The 18,124-nt window shown below is 43.9% G+C and overlaps 1 protein-coding gene across 6 annotated transcripts in view; it reads left to right on the top strand.

The window, feature by feature from the left end:
* Positions 1-10,658, top strand: part of LOC119183319 (uncharacterized) — a 41,242-nt gene extending 30,584 nt beyond the window's left edge. For 3 of the 6 annotated variants that reach the window (XM_037433658.2, XM_037433653.2, XM_037433660.2), the window contains one exon: positions 8,197-10,658. In XM_037433658.2, coding sequence (XP_037289555.2) covers positions 8,197-8,421 — 225 coding nt within the window. In that variant the 3' untranslated portion in view covers positions 8,422-10,658. Of the gene's footprint in view, positions 1-4,262 lie in introns of all 6 variants that reach the window. The other 3 variants (XM_075888812.1, XM_075888811.1, XM_037433650.2) reach the window with 2 other exon arrangements.
* Positions 10,659-18,124: the final 7,466 nt, after the last annotated feature.

The following is an 18,124-nucleotide window of genomic DNA, read 5'->3' as shown; positions in this document are numbered from 1 at the left end:
CTGACGAGCAATTCTTGGTGGCCACTGTTGAAAAAGAAATCGTAAATGGTGCCACAGTTTGTGTTAAATGTTAATACTCCCTCCTCACTAGTGTTGATGTGAAACGGTGGCTGATTGCATGTTGCCTGACACGCGTGATCATGAGGTTGAAAAAAATTACACAGAACCCAGCAGCCTGCTGTCTACAGCATTGTGCAAAATAGCACTGTTAATCTGTTTTTTTTGTTCGTTGTTTATGTTTTGCTTGCAAAATGAAGCTAAAGCAAAGTGGGAATGAAAAAAAATGGCACTGCTTTTTGCACTGCATCAGTGCTACAACAACAGCCACAATATCAAGCCATCATCCGTGCTATGCCAGAGTCCTTCAACTCCTTTGTAGTCACGGAACTCCGGCTTCATTGTCATGTGAACCAATGCCCACTGCCAGAGGTGCAAGAGTGCGTGTGAGGGCATGGAAACACTGTATCAGCATGCTTAAATGAGGGTCAGCCTGGTATTCTAGTTTTCTAAACTTTCATAACACTTACTTTGCTTTCATGTAGCTACATTTAACATTCAACATGCATAAAAAAGGATTGCTGAAGAGCATTATTGGTTTAGGATTGAGCACCCAGGCAAAAAAAAAAGCTGCTTCAGGCGTTTCCAGCTTACGGCAGTCCCATTCAGAAAGAAACAAAATTCAGGGTCGCATGCTAATGAGGTACATTGGAGTGAGCAGTTCGTGCGTGAGGAGGTCGCTCGGCAGCTCTCATTTTATCGAGCACGCTCAAACCAGCACAAATGCATCCTTTGGCCCCAGATCATCTCCGACCATAAGGCACGTCATACAAGATGAGGTAGCCGATGCTTTGCCTTTCACTCGTTCACCTCCTCTGGAAGCCACACCCTTGACGTATGTGCAAGTCTTTGCAGCCAGAGCACCTCCACAGCTCACTTATGCTACCTCACCGGCCTCTGTTTGGTCATCACCGGCTCCGTTCAGCCGATTACTTGTGGCGTTTCTGAATCTGTGGCACACCGCATACAACCGCCCGATTAGCTATTCTTGCGGTTACGCCAAACATGTGGCTCCTTTCTGCCGCCGCGACCTTCTCGTTCACAGCGATACCATGCAAAGATCGTCGCACGACTTTCTGCGCTTTAACGACACAGCACGTGAACAAGGATCTTCACACGACCGCCTCCCCTCAGTTAGTCACCGATCTCCATCCCCCCGCCGTCGCTCTCTGTCGCCCATGCGCCGTCGACCCTGCCCTTCAGACACGGAAAACTAGATGCTGCAGTTCCCGAGGCACGAACTGTGTCGGTGTCGAAAGAATCAAATCCACGCATTTCTCTGACAAACCTCATCGACGTTTTTGTGGATGGTTCCCATACCCTTGCGCTTGTCGACACTGGTGCTGCCGTTTCAATAATTGATTTAAAACTTGCCGCCTGCTTCGGAAGGTTACCACGACGCCAAAGAGATTGTCCCTCCGTACAGCCAGTGCTCACATATTCGACCATCAGCTGCCTGAACTGCCCGTGTTCTCATCCAAGATGTTTTGTATATTGTTGAATTTCTTGTGCTACAGGTGTGTTCTCACAATGTGATCCTCGGCTGGGATTTTCTGTCTCTTAATCATGCGGTTATTGACTCTGCTCGTGCTGAAGTGGCCTTCTCTGCATTGTGTGCCTCGTCTCCGGAACTTGCCTTGAACAAGCTGCTTGTCGCCGACGACATCGACATACCACCGACTAGCACAGCCTTTGTTCCCGTGTCTTGTGCCAATGTGTCCAAGTCTGAAGTGTTGTTTACGCCTTCCCAAACATTCTAACGTTGCAGGAGCCTTGCGTTGCCGGTTGCTGTCCTACATATTTCGGCAGGCGCTACCAATTCATTTGTCACGAATCCCTTGCCGTGTCTTACAACCTTGTGTCGCGGAGAATGTATTGGAACATTCCAAGACTTAGATGTTTCCTCCTTCTTTGGCCTTGACGGTGAAAGTGATTTGCAGCTTAATGCACTGATGCCATCTGCCCGTTCACGCTAACATTAATTTGTTTAGCCTCTCAATTGACAGCAAACTTGAAGAACCACACCGCAAAAAGCTTCTAGAACTTCTTCACCAGTTTCACGGCTCATTTTCAATTTCCAGCAGACGTCCTTAGGTCGAACGCACACCGTTGTCCATTACATTAACACTGGCTCTCAAGCGCCTCTGCGACAGCACCCCTACCGTGTATTTCCTGTTGAACGTCGTGTGATCACCGAGCAAGTGACCAACATGTTTCAACGTGGCGTCATTTGGCCGTCCAGCAGTCCCTGGTCTTCACCTGTGGTGCTTGTAAAGAAAAAAGACGGCTCGATTCGCTTCTGCGTCGATTACCGCCGTTTAAACAAAGTTACGCTTAAAGACATATACCCTTTGCCGCGCATCGATGATGCCCTGCACTGCTTGCAAGGTGCTCAATTCTTGTTATCACTAGAACTACGGTCCGGTTATTGGCAGGTCCCCATGGTACCATCAGATCACCCATAAACTGCTTTTGTGATGCCAGATGGGTTATACGAACTTATGTAATGCCCTTTGACCTTTGTAATGCGCCAGCAACATTCGAAAAGATGATGGATAGCGTCTTGCGTGGGCTAAAATGAAAGACATGCTTATGTTACTTGGATGATGTTTTCTCCCCTGATTTCGACAGCCACCTCCATCGTCTCGGCGAAGTCTTGAGCTGCCTTACGAGCGCAGGCCTTCAACTAAACATCAAGAAGTGCCTCTTTGGAGCTCGGAAGCTCACAATACTTGGCCACGTCTCGAAACATGGCGTCCTCCAAGACACAGAAAAGCTTCAAGTTGTCGCTGAGTTCCCGAAGCCTACGACCGTGAAAGCGCTTCGCAGCTTCGTCGGACTGTGCTCATACTTTCGCCACTTTGTGAAGAACTTTGCTTCGATAATCGCACCACTGACACAGCTGATCACTGGCGATGGACACCTCTCTGATTGGTCGCCAGCATGCGATGATGCTTTCGCAACATTATGCCATCTCCTTACTTCACCACCTATTTTACCCCACTGCTCCAACCAAGGTGCACACGGAAGCCAGTGGCATAGGACTTCGCGCTGTCCTTGCTCAACCCAAGCCTGGCTTCTCGGAGTATGTAGTTGCGTGTGCCAGTCGCGCCCTCACCAAGGCAGAGCACAAATACTCGGTTTCCGAAAAGGAATGTTTGACCATTGTTTGGGCATTACAAAAATTTCCTCCTTATTTATACAGATGCCCATTTGATGTCATTACCGATCATCATTCACTCTGATGGCTCGCTTCATTGAAGGGTCCTTCGGGCTGGCTTGGACATTCGGCGCTACGTTTACAGGAATTTGATATTTACGTTATTTACTGCTCAGGCTGCAAGCATACCGACACAGGCGCTCTCTCTCGTTCGCCCCTTCCTTCAGCTGTTGCATTTGTTTCCTTTGCCGAAGCTACCATCAACAGCATCGATACCGCTGACGCGCCTGTACGTTCGCAAGTACATACATTCCTGCACTGCATGTGAGCGACGGAAAACAACTTGTCATGTCTCTGGCAAAATACAACCATTGCCGTGTCCAGCTCAGCCGTTTGATAGAATCGGCATTGACCTCTACGGCTCACTAGCTTGTACTCCTGCTGGAAATCGCTGGATTATTGTGGCCGTTGGCCATCTCACCCGTTACGCTGAAACCGCCGCTTTGCCTGCCGCTGCTGCTTGTGATGTCGCCTTGTTCATCTTGCGTAGCTTTCCACCATGGCTCACCACGTGAGCTGCTTAACGACTGTGGCATGCAATTCTATCGCAAGTCGTTTCCGTAGCTTCTCAGTGAGTGCAATAGTATTCACCGCACCACTATGAGCTATCACCTGTAGACAAACGGTTTGATGGAGCGCTTTAACTGCATGCTCGATGATATACTAATGATATATCCTCCGACCATTCTAATTGGGACTTGGTGCTCCCTTTCATGACATATGAGTATAATACGGCCACGCAAGCAACTAGTACTGGGTTTTCAGCTTTTTTTCTACTGTACGTCGTGAGCCCTCTTCTACGCTTGACACGATACTTACTTACCGCCCAGCCTCCGAACTTGTTCAGCGTGCTGAAGAGTGCCGCCAATCAGCACCTTCATTTACGTCCGTCGCACAAGGTCTCCAAAAAGAACGGCTTGAACAAGACAAGCCTGCTCACAGCTTCTGCGTAGGCTCATTTGTATGGCTTTTGGTTCCATTCCAGTCCCCCGGCCTCTCCCGAAAGTTTGCACCCAAGTACAATGGTCCGTACCGCATCGTTCAATGCACATCATCGGTCAACTACGTCGTCGAACCAGTGATACCTGCCGATGACAGACGATGCTGTGGTCGCGAGACAGTCCACATCAGCTGCTTAGAACCTTACTATGATGCCCTTGTGCTTGCTTCGCCATGAGTCACCAGGATGGCTCCTCTTCACCACCGGGGCAAGTGTAGTAGGGAAGAGAGAAAGAGACAGTGTCTAGTCAGAGCAGCTAGAAGATGACTACGACTAAGAGCCGAGCTCATGACAGTGACTGACGCCCCTGAAACCAGGCAGTTGGTTTTAGTCGATAAACCCCCTTATAGCTAACATATGTTTAAAGCAGTTCTGTGCAGCTTTTCGAAAGAAGGTTTTTTATTACATAATGACGAGTTTTTCATTGTAAGTTGCATCATGATGAGTGTACAGCATATTTAGAATATTTAGACAAACTAGAACAGCTATCCAGATCTTTTCATGTAAACCCCAGTAGGATTGTCACATTAGAATGCTAGTATAGTAAGCATAGAGGTCTCTTTTGGGGCTGTCATTCTTCTAACCTTTTGTGTGTGTCATATTAATGTGTGCTGTAACATGAAGTTTGTACGAGTGTAGTTTGAACGTACAGTTATAAGTGCGAAACTGATAATACTGTCAAATTTTGTTTAAGACAAAATGCTCTGGGTTCTTCTAATAATACTTGCACTCACAAATTTTAGTAAATGTATCATGCAGCATAAGTTCCAGCATCATTGCATGTGCCAGGATTCTATTCCCTCTCTAAACACATTCTGAAGCATGTCCGTCACTTTGTGGTGCTTTCTTCGTTGGCTGCAATGCAGATTTTTGTAGGGGACAGCATGTTAGAGTGGACCATAAAAGTGCGTGCACTGCATGAATGCTGCATTGATACTTCATACACAACTCAGGCAAGCAGCTAATGGCTCTGCATAATTTATTTTCATATGTTTCTATTAATTTCTTTCATGCATAGCTGTTTGCATAACTGTCATCAGTCTTTCTTCTTTTTTTCTTTTTTCACCTAACTTTTATTTTATTTTTTACATTTTCATGAACGCAAGTTTGAAAACCACCATGCTTATTGAAGCTTTTGCTAAAATGACCTCTTGCTAATTACCAGTTAGCCATGCTCAATTGTAATACACCCCTCATTTTCACATTTACAAGCAAAAAATGCAATGCCCTTCATCTAGTTGTTTTTATTGTAAATATAGAGTAGAGGAGATTTGTGCAAAGACAAAAATTATTATATCCGAGCCACAGTACACTAAGCATCGCTTGTCATCACTTTAAGGCGCTTCTTTACTGCTAACAATGGCCCATATCTCATTGCTGTGCATAGCATTTGACCTATGCATTTCTTAAATGCCTTGCAGACTTGACAATTCAACAAATTTACAGAATGGGCATGCATACGGTTCCAGCGACACCAGCTTCTACAACTGCAGCCAACATGTGCAAGAAATTGGATTACTGCAGTTCTGAACGCAAATTGCAATTTGACTCTTGCACTTTTCTTTTGTGCTCCATAAGGGATGTTCAGTTTAAAGTTCTCTTAGAAAAGCAAGCATTACAAACAAGTAAATACCATATATGGTAAATGCTGAATAGTGCTGACTGTTTCTGCTGTTTCTTGTCTTTCAAGGCTACATTCGTCGGACTGCTTTTGAAGGGTGTATCATATGTGACATATTTTATTACCAAGGCACATCAATTGCATTGTCTTGTTGAAGGCAGATCCAGATGATTTTGTTTTTAAAAGAGAGGTTAAAATGACCATTTAGACTATGCTCATGCATTAAGTGATGATGTCTTGATGATGGCTAAAACATCAATATTATCAATAACAGCACTTTAGTCGAGATACTCATTTAACACATGACTTGCGATTCCGGTGGGAAGTTCTTGTGATTAGCCTGATGACGTCAGCTTAATGCTGTCATTAGCACAACAAATATAGAAAAGTCATTATACTGCAATGCTCTTTTTAGTTTCATGATGCACAAACTCACCCAGCAATGACTTTCTCTGATTAACCGCCACACCAACAATCTCAGAGGCTATGCTATTGTGTACTATGAGCCCCTAATTCAGCAGTGGGAGCCAGTAATATGTCATTGCTGCCATGTATAAGGCGTCACCTTTTAACAATTACACACATGGTCAAAAAGTTTAATCGTCCTCACACTTGCATTTCAGTAGTATAGTATTTTGTGCTTTTCTGGCTTTGCTTGATAGCAAAACTTCTCCTAACTGTGACAAGGTGTTCAGTGCAATGATGTCATGATGTAATTGCTCAGGCATACAAGGAACGGATGTTGGGGACAGCTAGCTACTAAGACAATAATATGCTGCACTTAAGACGAGACGCCACAGTTCAGTACTGTATTTGTCCTGCCTACTTCAGCTTCAGTGTCTCATCGCAAGCAGAGTCCATATTTACAGAATAATACTTGGGCATTGACAACAGTAAGCTGAAACAGTAGTTATCATATTGTTGCCCCACCCCAGCATCATCAAGAGTTCAGTGCCCTCAGTGAGAGGGATATAATACTAGCTACATAAGTCTCATGGGAATTCATTTCTTCTGTATACTTACAATCAACATTTGTTGGCAATGAAATGAAGGCTAAGCCACATTGCACAAGCGCTATTTCTAATAAACAGAGTCCCACAGTTGCATTCATGTTTCATACTCACGAAATAAATTGACATTACGTCACATTTACAGGAAGCTAATTGAAAGAGGATGCAGCACACACTACCGAGAGAGATATCTATATTTTTTTTTACTTAAATGTGTTGTCAATTCGTACTTTTGCAGACATGTGAATGGCACTCATTTTACACACCTCACTCCCATATTCTCGAATGTCCCTTCCGTCAACGCTTCACTCGAGGAAGCCGATGGGAGCGCCATCTTTTGGCAGGGCTAGTCACTGTGCATCAGCGATAATGTGCTGCTATTCTTAAGTAGCGCAGCTCCATTTTCAGTCGAGCAGCGGCGCTGTGCTCAACTCTTGTCTAGTGAAGGGTGAAAGTCGAGTCGAGGAGCATTTGTGAATATGGGGGTCAGTCTCTAAAATGTCATTTGCATCTTAGAGTGAGCATCCTTCACCTTCTAACTCTTTTGTCTGCTTGCCTCAGAAACTTCAAAAATTATTTATGAATGACTGTGTAAGCGGAAAAAACAAATGGTATGCAACCCCGTAACTTCCTACCCCAGTGTGAAATGCACATAAACCAAGCTACTGCATGTACTCACACTGTACTCACAAAGTGAAACACAAAAATAAGACTTAGTAATGAAGATACTTTTACTTCCAGTGTCTACAGCTTGTATCATGACAGCAAAATTTTTACTTGAACACTTGCATCAGGGCCGATATTGCCCTTAATGGCCTGATTTGTGGCGATATGACATCTGCGGTGGTGGCATGATGGTTACAATGCGTGGCTGCCGACTCGAAGGTCATGGATTCGGTCCCGGCCATGGAGATCACAATTTGATAAAGGCAAAATGCTAGAGACCTAAGTGCTGTGCTACGTCAGGGTATACTAGATACTTGAAATTTCAGGTAATGTATACCACGGCTTGTCTCATAATCATATTTTGGTTTTGCATTGCAGAACCCCAGGTATTTTGTTACACAGTTATCACGAGTGATTCCTCATAGCACTCATTACACTAAAAAAAATGTGTTTCAATCCATGAGTATTGTAAACATACAGAAGCTCCACCCCAGCTCTCTCTTTGTTGCCAAGAAAAGTTATTTGTGAGTACACATGGTTACGTCATCAAGATAGGCATGTCTGAACGTTTGCACAAGCTCATCTGTTCTCTATTTCGCATTGGTGGCCCTGGGAACTACAGTGGAAGCCATTGGGACCAATCAGTCACAGGCAACTGAGCATGCTGGAGTTGAAGAGGAAGCGTGACCTGGACTTAGAGCATGGTTGCACTATGTGCTGTAGAATGTCCCATCAAGAGTGCCCTTTCAAGGATGATCAAGATCCAGTGCTATGCACCATAGCTCACAACAGCAGTGTCTGCAAGCAACCGGCAAATGTTGATGTGCTCTTTGTGTCATGCTATTGAAGTTTGGATGCATCTATGCATTTGTGTGCCATCTTGCAAAATGCTAGTCTCACTATGAATGAACTGCAGCTGATAACCAAACATAGTCACTGTCGCATAGCAATTGAGTGAGTTAGCTTAGTGCAACATACTTCGGTTACATTATTTTGGATGCGACACGATTAAAGCTGTGTGTTTCATGCATCAGGCGGTGAGAGCTACAAACAGCAACGTGCGGTGACATTCCATCTGTTATATTCTGTTCATGTGGCTTCCATTTCATGTTAAATGCAAGCAAGTTCCTAGTGTCACTTTTTTATTTGTGCTCACAATGAACATTATTTTCGATATCCTCATTTGTATGTCGCAGAGCTTGATTTTATTGTTCACGTGTTACATTGTTCTTATTATATAGTGATCTCAATATGTGCTGAGCAATTGTTAGTTCACTGAACCCTAAGTCTTAGTGCTACTAGAATTATATGTTACTGTGTATCATGAAAATACACCTCAAGTGCCTTGTGTGTTAAAAGCTGCCTCTTATATGCTTTGTCAGCCTGTGTATTGGCAATATTTGTGCCTTAGTGTATTGCCCCAAGTTCTGCAGACTGGTTGTGCCTCAGCAGCACTCACCTGACTGCATCTGCTCATCGCTTGTGTTCTTGTGGCTTCTGTTAAATGACAGTTTTTCGTGAATGCTTGAATTATTGCACGACATTCAGAAGTGTCTGTGGCAGGCAGTCATGAAAGATGTAGTGGCACGTGTCAAGTATTGGAATCTCATCATCATATTGCACCAGTATTCAGACTTGATGAAAACGATTGTAAATTTTTGTAGTGCACTTTCTCATCTTGATTGAAGCAAATGTCAAGACCTTCCCTTCTTGAGAAAACAGAAGCATGAGAAATTCAACCATGGGGGAAAAAAAGTACGCAGCCAACCACTTGGACAGGCAGACACACTGCCAGTGTGTTACCTGCCTTTCTGTCCTCATCCAAGTAGCAACCCCCTCACTATGTTCAACTAACGAGCTCTGGCAAGCACAATTCTTGGAAAAAAGAAGTTTGAATGACTTTTTTTTTTTTCGACTGTTCTTATCACTGCACCATCGCATTGTGAACATGAGGAAAGTTTGCATTTACTGAACCCTTACTGCGGCATTAATGGTCACACAAGTTGGTTTAGCCGAATGGCAGTCCCCTCTGGACACATGTAGAAAGCTATGCTGTTTGTGACAGGATAAAGTTAGTGGAGCACTACTTTTATTTGACATTGGTCAGTGACCTGTTTTTTCAACAATGCCTTTACCTGACCAGACGGCATTCCGTCGAACTCTCGACTACTTTTAACTAAACATGAACTTCTCAAGTAACCTCAAATTTTTCAGATCAAAAAATTTCCAAACAAATTAAAAGCCTGGCATCACTATTTACTGTTTACTTTGATGTAGAGCTTTAACGTGTAATGTTTTTTTTGATGACCCAAGCTCATTGCTTCAAAACGTGTTCACTTGTTACCCAACTAAGCCTTCAGAGGAGCCCTTCTGTAATGTAGAGACTACTCTCGATTACAGACTAGTATTCTAATAACTTTTCTGGTCAAACTTAGTGCTAATCTGTGGGCCATCTATAGGAAAAGTACATATCATTGCAGTCTTAATCTCCGATGCACACATTTATCTTTGGTTCTCCTTCGTATCCACCTGTCTCTTCAGCATACTATAGTGCCCTCTTTTTTTCTTTATCTCTTACCTATTCATCACTCATTTTTTATTCTACACCGTTTTCCTTTTTAGAGACACTAGCAGTTGTTTGCTGCTCATCTGGCGGTACTTGCCAGTGAGCTCTCTCAACTCTTTATCTACACAAACCTAATGGTAATTACCGTCCTTCTAGCAGAAGCTGGCAAGTTCGAAATTGTCAATGTGTCACGATCTCGTCAACAATGTCTTCCCATATGTGTTGTTAATGCCGCCACTTGCAAGCAAATTCTCACACCTGTAATCTGAAGGCACTTCACAGAATGTTGCATCCTCTGCCATTGTTATTCATGGAAGTTCACTGTTTCATGTCAAACAAGGCATTAATAGAACCCTTGTCAACCACGCAAGTTACGTTCCTGTGTTTCCTCGTAAAAGATGCACCGTCATGTCATTCAAGACTGCATGTAAAGAGATACTTGTAAAAATACGGCATTTCTAGAAATGCCAGCATCTGTGACAGCATGACTTGTTTTTATTAAACATCTGTACAATAGCTCTCAGATTCCTACTCATAAGGCTTGGCTTTGCTGCTCCGACTAGGGTGTTTGAGTGCATGTATAACTTCAATTATGCTTAATTGTAATGTTTTAATGTCGGGAAAATATTTTAACTATGCTTTGGAAAGCACTTGCAAGTGAGGTCAACATATCCAGAACCGGTTGTGAGTTATTTACCAGGATGAACTTTGCTAACTTGTGTACGAACTTGAGGAACCCTCTAGCAAAAAAAAAAAAAGTATTGATAAGTATAAGTTTTCTTACAGTGCACCTTCTGACTTGAAGATGAATCAACTCAATTCTTCTTCCATGCTGCTAAGCAGATGGTGTTAGAGATTATTCAATTTGTTAACTAACTAAACACAGCCATGAGAATTGTTTCTTGCAAAAGATCAGTCTTGACAATCGAAAGTCCTCATGTGCAGGTGTGCAGTTATGCATCAATACAGCGGGCTGTATTTGCACTCCTCCATCCTGAACTGTGACTGTACTGTGTGTTTCACACAGGCCTGGCATTCTTTTTTTGTGAGGGCAATTGTAGGATCATTATGCCGTGGTTGTCAGCATAGCTATCAAAGGCGATATCACCCCACGCATACTGTTTGTTCCATGTGCAAGTGAAAGTGTTTGAGGACAGCTGACGATTGCGGCTCCAGCAGAGAGGGACTGAAGCCACGTTGGCCGCCTTCCATAGGTCCACGGATTCGGGAACTGCGTCCTTTCTGTGTAGCTCTGGGGAGGTCGTGCGCACCCTATCTTGACAGGGATCTGCAGACAGCTCACACCGTTGTACGTGCTGTGTTCTTACCATGGAGCTTGCATTGAGAAATAGCATAAACACCATTTCAATTGTGGCTGCAGCCACATTTCCGTACCCCGGCACTTTGTTGAGTTACGCGAGGTCGGATGCTGGATGCTAGGGGGGTTAACTGCTAGCTCTAATGTGTATTTTCATTCCAATTTGATGCTATCACACTTTCGTTTTGCGCAAAACTGTGGTGGCACTGAATCTGCTTCATTTCACAAGTAAGTCCACTTTGGAACCCCGAAAAAAATAAATTTGAAAAAGTATCAAGGCTAAGAACTGCAGGCTAGTTGGTAAATGTCGAAATCTATAAAAACCAGCAGGGAAACACGAAATACAGATAAAGAACATGACATGACGGGCTCAAGGCACTTACAACTGATAAAAACATGCCTGAAATGCACCTTCATACCCTCCGCCAACCACCTTGCACATGCGTGAAGCAGCCACGCATCAAATAATGCAAAAACCTTAACTTCTAACAAAAGGTATCTAGGGAAGTCATCCGAGTCGTCTCTTTCACAGACAAGTCACTGACACCATTGTTTCCCTTAGTGCGAAAGCAATTAGATGGACACACGGGCAATTTTTGTTGTCGCTGTCATGTCCCATATATATATATATATATATATATATATATATATATATATATATATACACTGACGCTCCCACGTTTAAATTCACATATATATATATATCTATTCAATAAAGTGTCGGGGGGGGGGGGGGGATAGCAGTCGTGATAGCTCAGTGGTAAAGCATCGCACGTGTTATTCGAAGTTCACAGGTTCGGTTCCTGCCCACTGCAAGTTATCTTTTCACTCGCATTTCTTTCCTCACACTTGCATTACAATTCGGTCTAATTTCCCTTTACTTTCCTTGGCGTTAAATCGCATTAATAGTGCATCAAAACCTTGAAAAACGAGCCCTTAAGTATACACTTATTTTCCTTATATATATATATATATATATTCTTTCAAGCGTGCTACGGCCCATGGCTTTAAAGGTTCCCACAGGCCATGCCCGGACTACCTGGAAATAGCCGCACGATTCGTAAACTGGGATGGGCCAACTACATACAGTGAAATTACCCAGCATTTCGCTATGGGTAGGAGAAACTTTCCACCTTTACATATGAAGCTAAATAGAGTGCAGGCGCTTACACTGCGATTAATGCAAACAGGAACCTACCCCAACCCTGACTTCTATACAAGCTTTATCCTGAGGTTTATTTAACTAACTAGTGTACAAAATGTGGCGGTTTAGCCACTTTACACCACAAGCTCTGAGAGTGCCCTTTGGTATGCGGCACCGATACAGCATCGTCCAACAAGTGGGACTCCTCTCTCCCGAGTCCCACTCAAATTTTGCTTCACGATGTGCTGAAGTTTCTCGATGGTGGAGTCGGATCGCGTTGCTTCGTTTAAGGCAAAAGAGTGCTGGCCGCAGACCACCTCATTCTCATCAGCATAAAGGATTTCACAGGTGAATAAGTGGCAAGAGCTGCACTGAGCGTGCAAATATCGAGCCTCTTCGGCGAACCGCATCAGATTAACTTCAACTTGAAGAGCCTGTGTAACGAGCTAGAGGTTAGGTTTTTGAGGGGCCCGCTAGAGCGGGCCCCTCCAAAAGGTCCTAGCACTTTTGTGCTATGTCGCTACACTGGTACAGGAAAGGCGTTCACTGTTTTCGAGGTAACTATACGATGCGGTACATTCTGCCGATGGCATGTATCCCACTGAGTTGCGTTGCCCCGTCAAAAGGGGAATACGCATGTCGATCCCTCAATTACTGAAAATAGCTATGCATGTTTGAGTCAATGTATCTTGAGATGAGGAAAATCGTGGTTTCGATTGAAATAGGAGTGCACCTTTTTTTCGTTCACCGATCCATGTTACTTACTCCCTTCAGTCACGAATTTAATTATCATGCACTGTCAGAATCGCGTGGAGTGATTCCAAGCTACTCAGTATTACATTGAAAGTAAGAAAATGAAGGAAAGCATTGTTCCGAATGAGTTTTGATAACAAAAGTTAATGAGTGTGTAACTAATTGCCTAATTATTCTGCCACAAGTCAGTTTCAGTACTTGCATAAAAAGAATTTGCTATCAGGCCCGCAATGCATGCACAGTTTGTTTTCTGGTTGTATGTGTTTCGAGCAAAAAAAAAAGTACTTTTCGCATTAATCTTTGAATGCGTCACGTCAAACAATCATCGAACATGGTATGCATCCAGCAAGGTGATCCTCTGCAGCAATACGCAGCATAGTGAAGTTAAATGATCGCCAGCTGTCCACTGAGAAAGTTGCACGAATGCGCACACCAAGTTTCAAGCCATTTGATAGAACGCGTGACATGCCATTGAAGTTGGCCTCTCCATTTGTTTACCCCATGACGTACTGAAAGGGGTAATTACTATAGGTTTTTAAGGAATAAGGTCGTGTGCTTTTGAACACTCGCTTATTCGTGTTGGCAGTAGTTGATATTCAAATGAGATAAATGCACACACATGTCTGTGCGTGCGTTTGTGTGTGCGCAACATATATGCGAAATCAAAAATGTTCGAAGGGAAGGGTTGCAGCTTCATTTGAGAAGGGGGTAGCACTACGACTTGCGCAGAAAACAAGCACATGAAAAACACTGAATCACGGAACGCAACAAATTTTCGAAGATGCTTGATAATATAAACAAAACTGTACTTTAGCATTAGAGAAGCCCCGAATATTGATAATGCACACGCACTAATGGTCTACTCACCGAAAAAAAATAATTAAGTTGGCACAAGCGAACCGGTTATAGATATTATAGGACAAACTACCGTAGTAGTTTGTTCAGCATTGCGGCTTGGAGTGGCCAAACACGCGAGAGTACAGTTTTTAAACAACGGTGAGAGTCTAAAAAAACCAACACAATTAGCAGAATATTTCCGTCACAACAACTCTCGTATGCCATCCTGGGACACACGTGAATGGACGGGACGACGCAGCTGGTTACCGCAAAAGTGCTGGTCCAAGCTTCGATCACTACTAGATTTCTTTGACAGGATCGCCAAAACGTGTCTGGCCTTTTTTTTTTTCTTTTGTGACGTGTTTACCGCCTTTTAGCTACTGCTACGTCAGACGCTTGCCCTCTGAGCTCGTAGATTGCTATCGCGTCGCCGCGACCACGGTATTGTGCATGGCAAACGGTATACTTCCTTATTCAATCCCTGTGCACTTGGCTGCACACGCGCCTTCAAAACTAAGACGTTTTATGCCATCTACGATCGCATCTGCTGCGGTTTTATCTGCAGAGTTTGCGGAAAGCAGCGTTGCTTCAACTGGTTGAGACTTAAATGAACGCGCACTTTTATGGTTCTGTCAGTTATGTCGTTACCTATACATGATCGTGTCAAGAACAACTGTGGCTTCGACAATCGCAGGCATAGACAGTGCGTGCGCCGGTTGCATGTGTACTTCCGAAGCTTTGAGTGCGCTACTCTTGGCCTTCGTTCGACGGTTTCCGTACTAAAGTTCATATCATTGGCGGCGCCTAGGAAATGTGTTCGAAACATTCGAATTTAGACTAAATGCATTCTAGGCACTATACCGATAGGCATAGTGAAATTTGGCTGGGGAACTTCACAAATTCGTATCTGCCGCGGTTTCACATCACAGATTCCACTGTGTGTTTAGATGAACGGCCCTTAAGTTTATTCATTATAAAATGTGGTAAGTTCAAAAAGCCTGCAGCGGATTGAGCTGCTTCTTTTTCGATGCAGCCAGATCGCATGCAGAAATTTCGAATTCCGGGAGATTTTCCCAAAAACTGTGCAAGGGGAAGAAAGGGTCGAATGCGGGAGTCTCCTGACCAATCCGGGACCACCATCCACTGCAATTTCACACTGTAAAGGGTGTAGTTTCGTTAAATCACCCATTTTGCGCCTATTTTTTGCCAAAAATATCCAAAGGGGTGTAATTTACAGCGATAAGTTTTCATTCTGGAAAAAAAAATGCTTGTCCCATAAAATAACCAGCCCTTTGTTGTAGCACTGCCATGCACGTAATCCATCAACGAAAGCTTTTTGCTGAACTCTTGCAACACTTTCACATCTACCGGTGCAAAACGTATGCGCACACATGGTAAACACAATGTAGCGCAAAGCACTGTCAGCCCCTAACCTTTCCAGACAGGACTTGTTGACTATACCACATTACATGAACAGAATGAGAAAAAAATGCATGTGTATACATGAGAACAGTGGTGCATGTGTATACATGCGAACAGTGGTACTGAACTCGTCACACAGATATATGGGGTTTCTACAATCTTACTCTCTTTTTTGTTTATGCAGATGAGGAAGAATTAAATTAGTTCAGTCAAGCTACAGCAGTGTGTAGTGAGCTGAATACAAGCTAAACATGCACAAACAAAACAGCAAAAGCCTGATTTAGTGCAAAAGAGCGTGGTCAGTTGCCCAAGGCAAGCATCCCTTTGAAAGGTGGATAGCGCTTAACTCCCTGGTAGGGTGGCTAGAATGGGGAGGTGTGAAAAGCGAGCGGTGTTCCCCTTGCGGAGAGGCACCGCCCTGCACAATATCTCTGCTAGGCCAAAACATTGGCATTGCAGTCAGAGGCTTTGCAGCTAACATGGCCAGAGACTGTAGTGTAGGCCACTGCGACGAGCGCTTGTCAGCTTCTCCGGCATTCCACGTGGTCTTACGAGTACTTTGTGTTAGTGTGCATTAAGAGGAACGCCATCTACAAAATTGAGATAACTCTGTGACTGTGCTTCATGTCTGGCGCTGCAGTTCGGAATATGGAAAATGCACAGCAAAGGTGTCACTTAACCGTGCACTGGCATGCAGACAGATTTGCAGTTTGGAAGCTCGCCATCCCTCAGGGAGGTAGAGCTTAAAATTTCTTTTACAAAAAGAGAAAAAGTATATGAAAGTACCCCGACTCATACCACAATTATAATGGGGGTAGAGCTGTACAGAATAATTTGGCCATCTAAGAAAAAAAAAATACATTTGGCTCAAGTTATACGTGGAAAACCCAGTGCTGCAAAAGTTTTTACGCGCATGTAAAACGCAAGGAGATAGATTACTAAACGCTTTAATTGTAGAGCTCCTGAAGACCTGAACAAATACTTAGTAAGTGCATTCATTTGAATGTTCTATTTTCCTTTTCAATTGTACATTACATTTTCATTGAGTATTTAGCACAACGCAGCTCTGTAAGCAGCGTGTTGCAGATATTGGCTGTGTCGAACTTGCCAGCGATTCAGAAAACCTATGGTCAAATTCGTTTACATCACGATCTAGCGGTGACTTTCCTTTGATGGGTTATCGCCGGCAATAGCTGAAAGAACGTCCACCAGTATACTTTATCATGATATGGCACTACTTAAATTTGGTTGAAGCCATGAAACAAGTTACTATGTCTCTTTCTATACAATTTTAAGAACATGCTTCCTCCGTGATGGCTCGACCTCAAGCGTAATCTAAGTTCAGCATTCATTAAAGGGCAGGGAACAAATGGACAAGGCTACAAGCTCTATTAGGTGTCAATCAGTAGTACAACAGAATGCAATTTATCAAAGGTTATCGCAAAATAATGCTGAAAAACATTCGAAATCATTTACTGCCCCGCATGTAGAGAGAGAGAGAGAAATGTTTGTTTCGAAACAGTGTTCCGAGCAATGCCTGGTTTCACCCTAAGGTGGGAGGGTTCCCTAGTCCAGGAACCTTCGAAGATTTCGTTTTCTTTCGCAATTGTGTAGATAAATATTAGGAAGATGAAGATCATTTCGCCTTCAGTAAACATGTAAACAGTAGCTCATTCCAAATAACACCTCATCGAAGAATGGTGGAATTATAGACGACTAATTTAGCTTTGAATTTTCGGGAAAATAGCATTAGCCTGGGACATACAGAAGAGACTAGACAAGGACTGTCTTTCCGACGATATAGTATGCACCAGATGCTATATGTATGTCTGGCTGCCGAAAGGATCGCACTAATGCCGTTAATTATTCTCTAGTGTGGCATAAATGGATTGCAAACTCATAAAGTTGTTTATCACGTTAAGAGAACTCTTTCGGTGCATGGCGAGAATCTAGCAACGACTAACGCGCACGAGCTTCGGCAGACAAGAGAGGGTATATAACACCCCACCCTACAATGCTGCACGCGCCAGGAGCTTCAGGCGCTCTTGCCTACAGGACACACTTTTTAAATTGTGAATAAACGCCTTCATTTGGTACTGCCATGCCTCAGCCTTTATGCCTAGCCCACCTAGCCCTCACAGCTAGCGTAGTCGACGCCGAACCATGCGTGGAATATCGCCTTTTGCCCGCCTTGTGAAGTGATTCGCCGGACTGGCCGCACAGCACTGGTATCAGCTTCGTCCTTAGTGTAACTTCTGCCGCCGATAAGCCTATCACCCGCTTGGTCCGAGCCATTCTGCACCTTGCCCTTTGTGTCGCCGACTGTCGTGCTGACACCCATTCGCCCGCCCGATGATGTAGCTCACCTGCAGTGCCTAAACGGTTCGACTTGCCCACCTTTTCATCTCTCGCGACTCTTGTGCAACTTCATTGTGAGCGCACGATGCTCGTGAATTGGAGCGAGGCTGCGCCGGAGGACCACACCGGCTTTAGAGTGGACATCCTCTGTG

Source organism: Rhipicephalus microplus, chromosome 3 (assembly GCF_043290135.1).
Source record: "Rhipicephalus microplus isolate Deutch F79 chromosome 3, USDA_Rmic, whole genome shotgun sequence".
Taxonomy (NCBI): domain Eukaryota; kingdom Metazoa; phylum Arthropoda; class Arachnida; order Ixodida; family Ixodidae; genus Rhipicephalus; species Rhipicephalus microplus.
The sequence above is the reverse complement of the archived record's forward strand: the minus strand, read 5'-3'. Positions and strand labels throughout refer to the sequence as shown.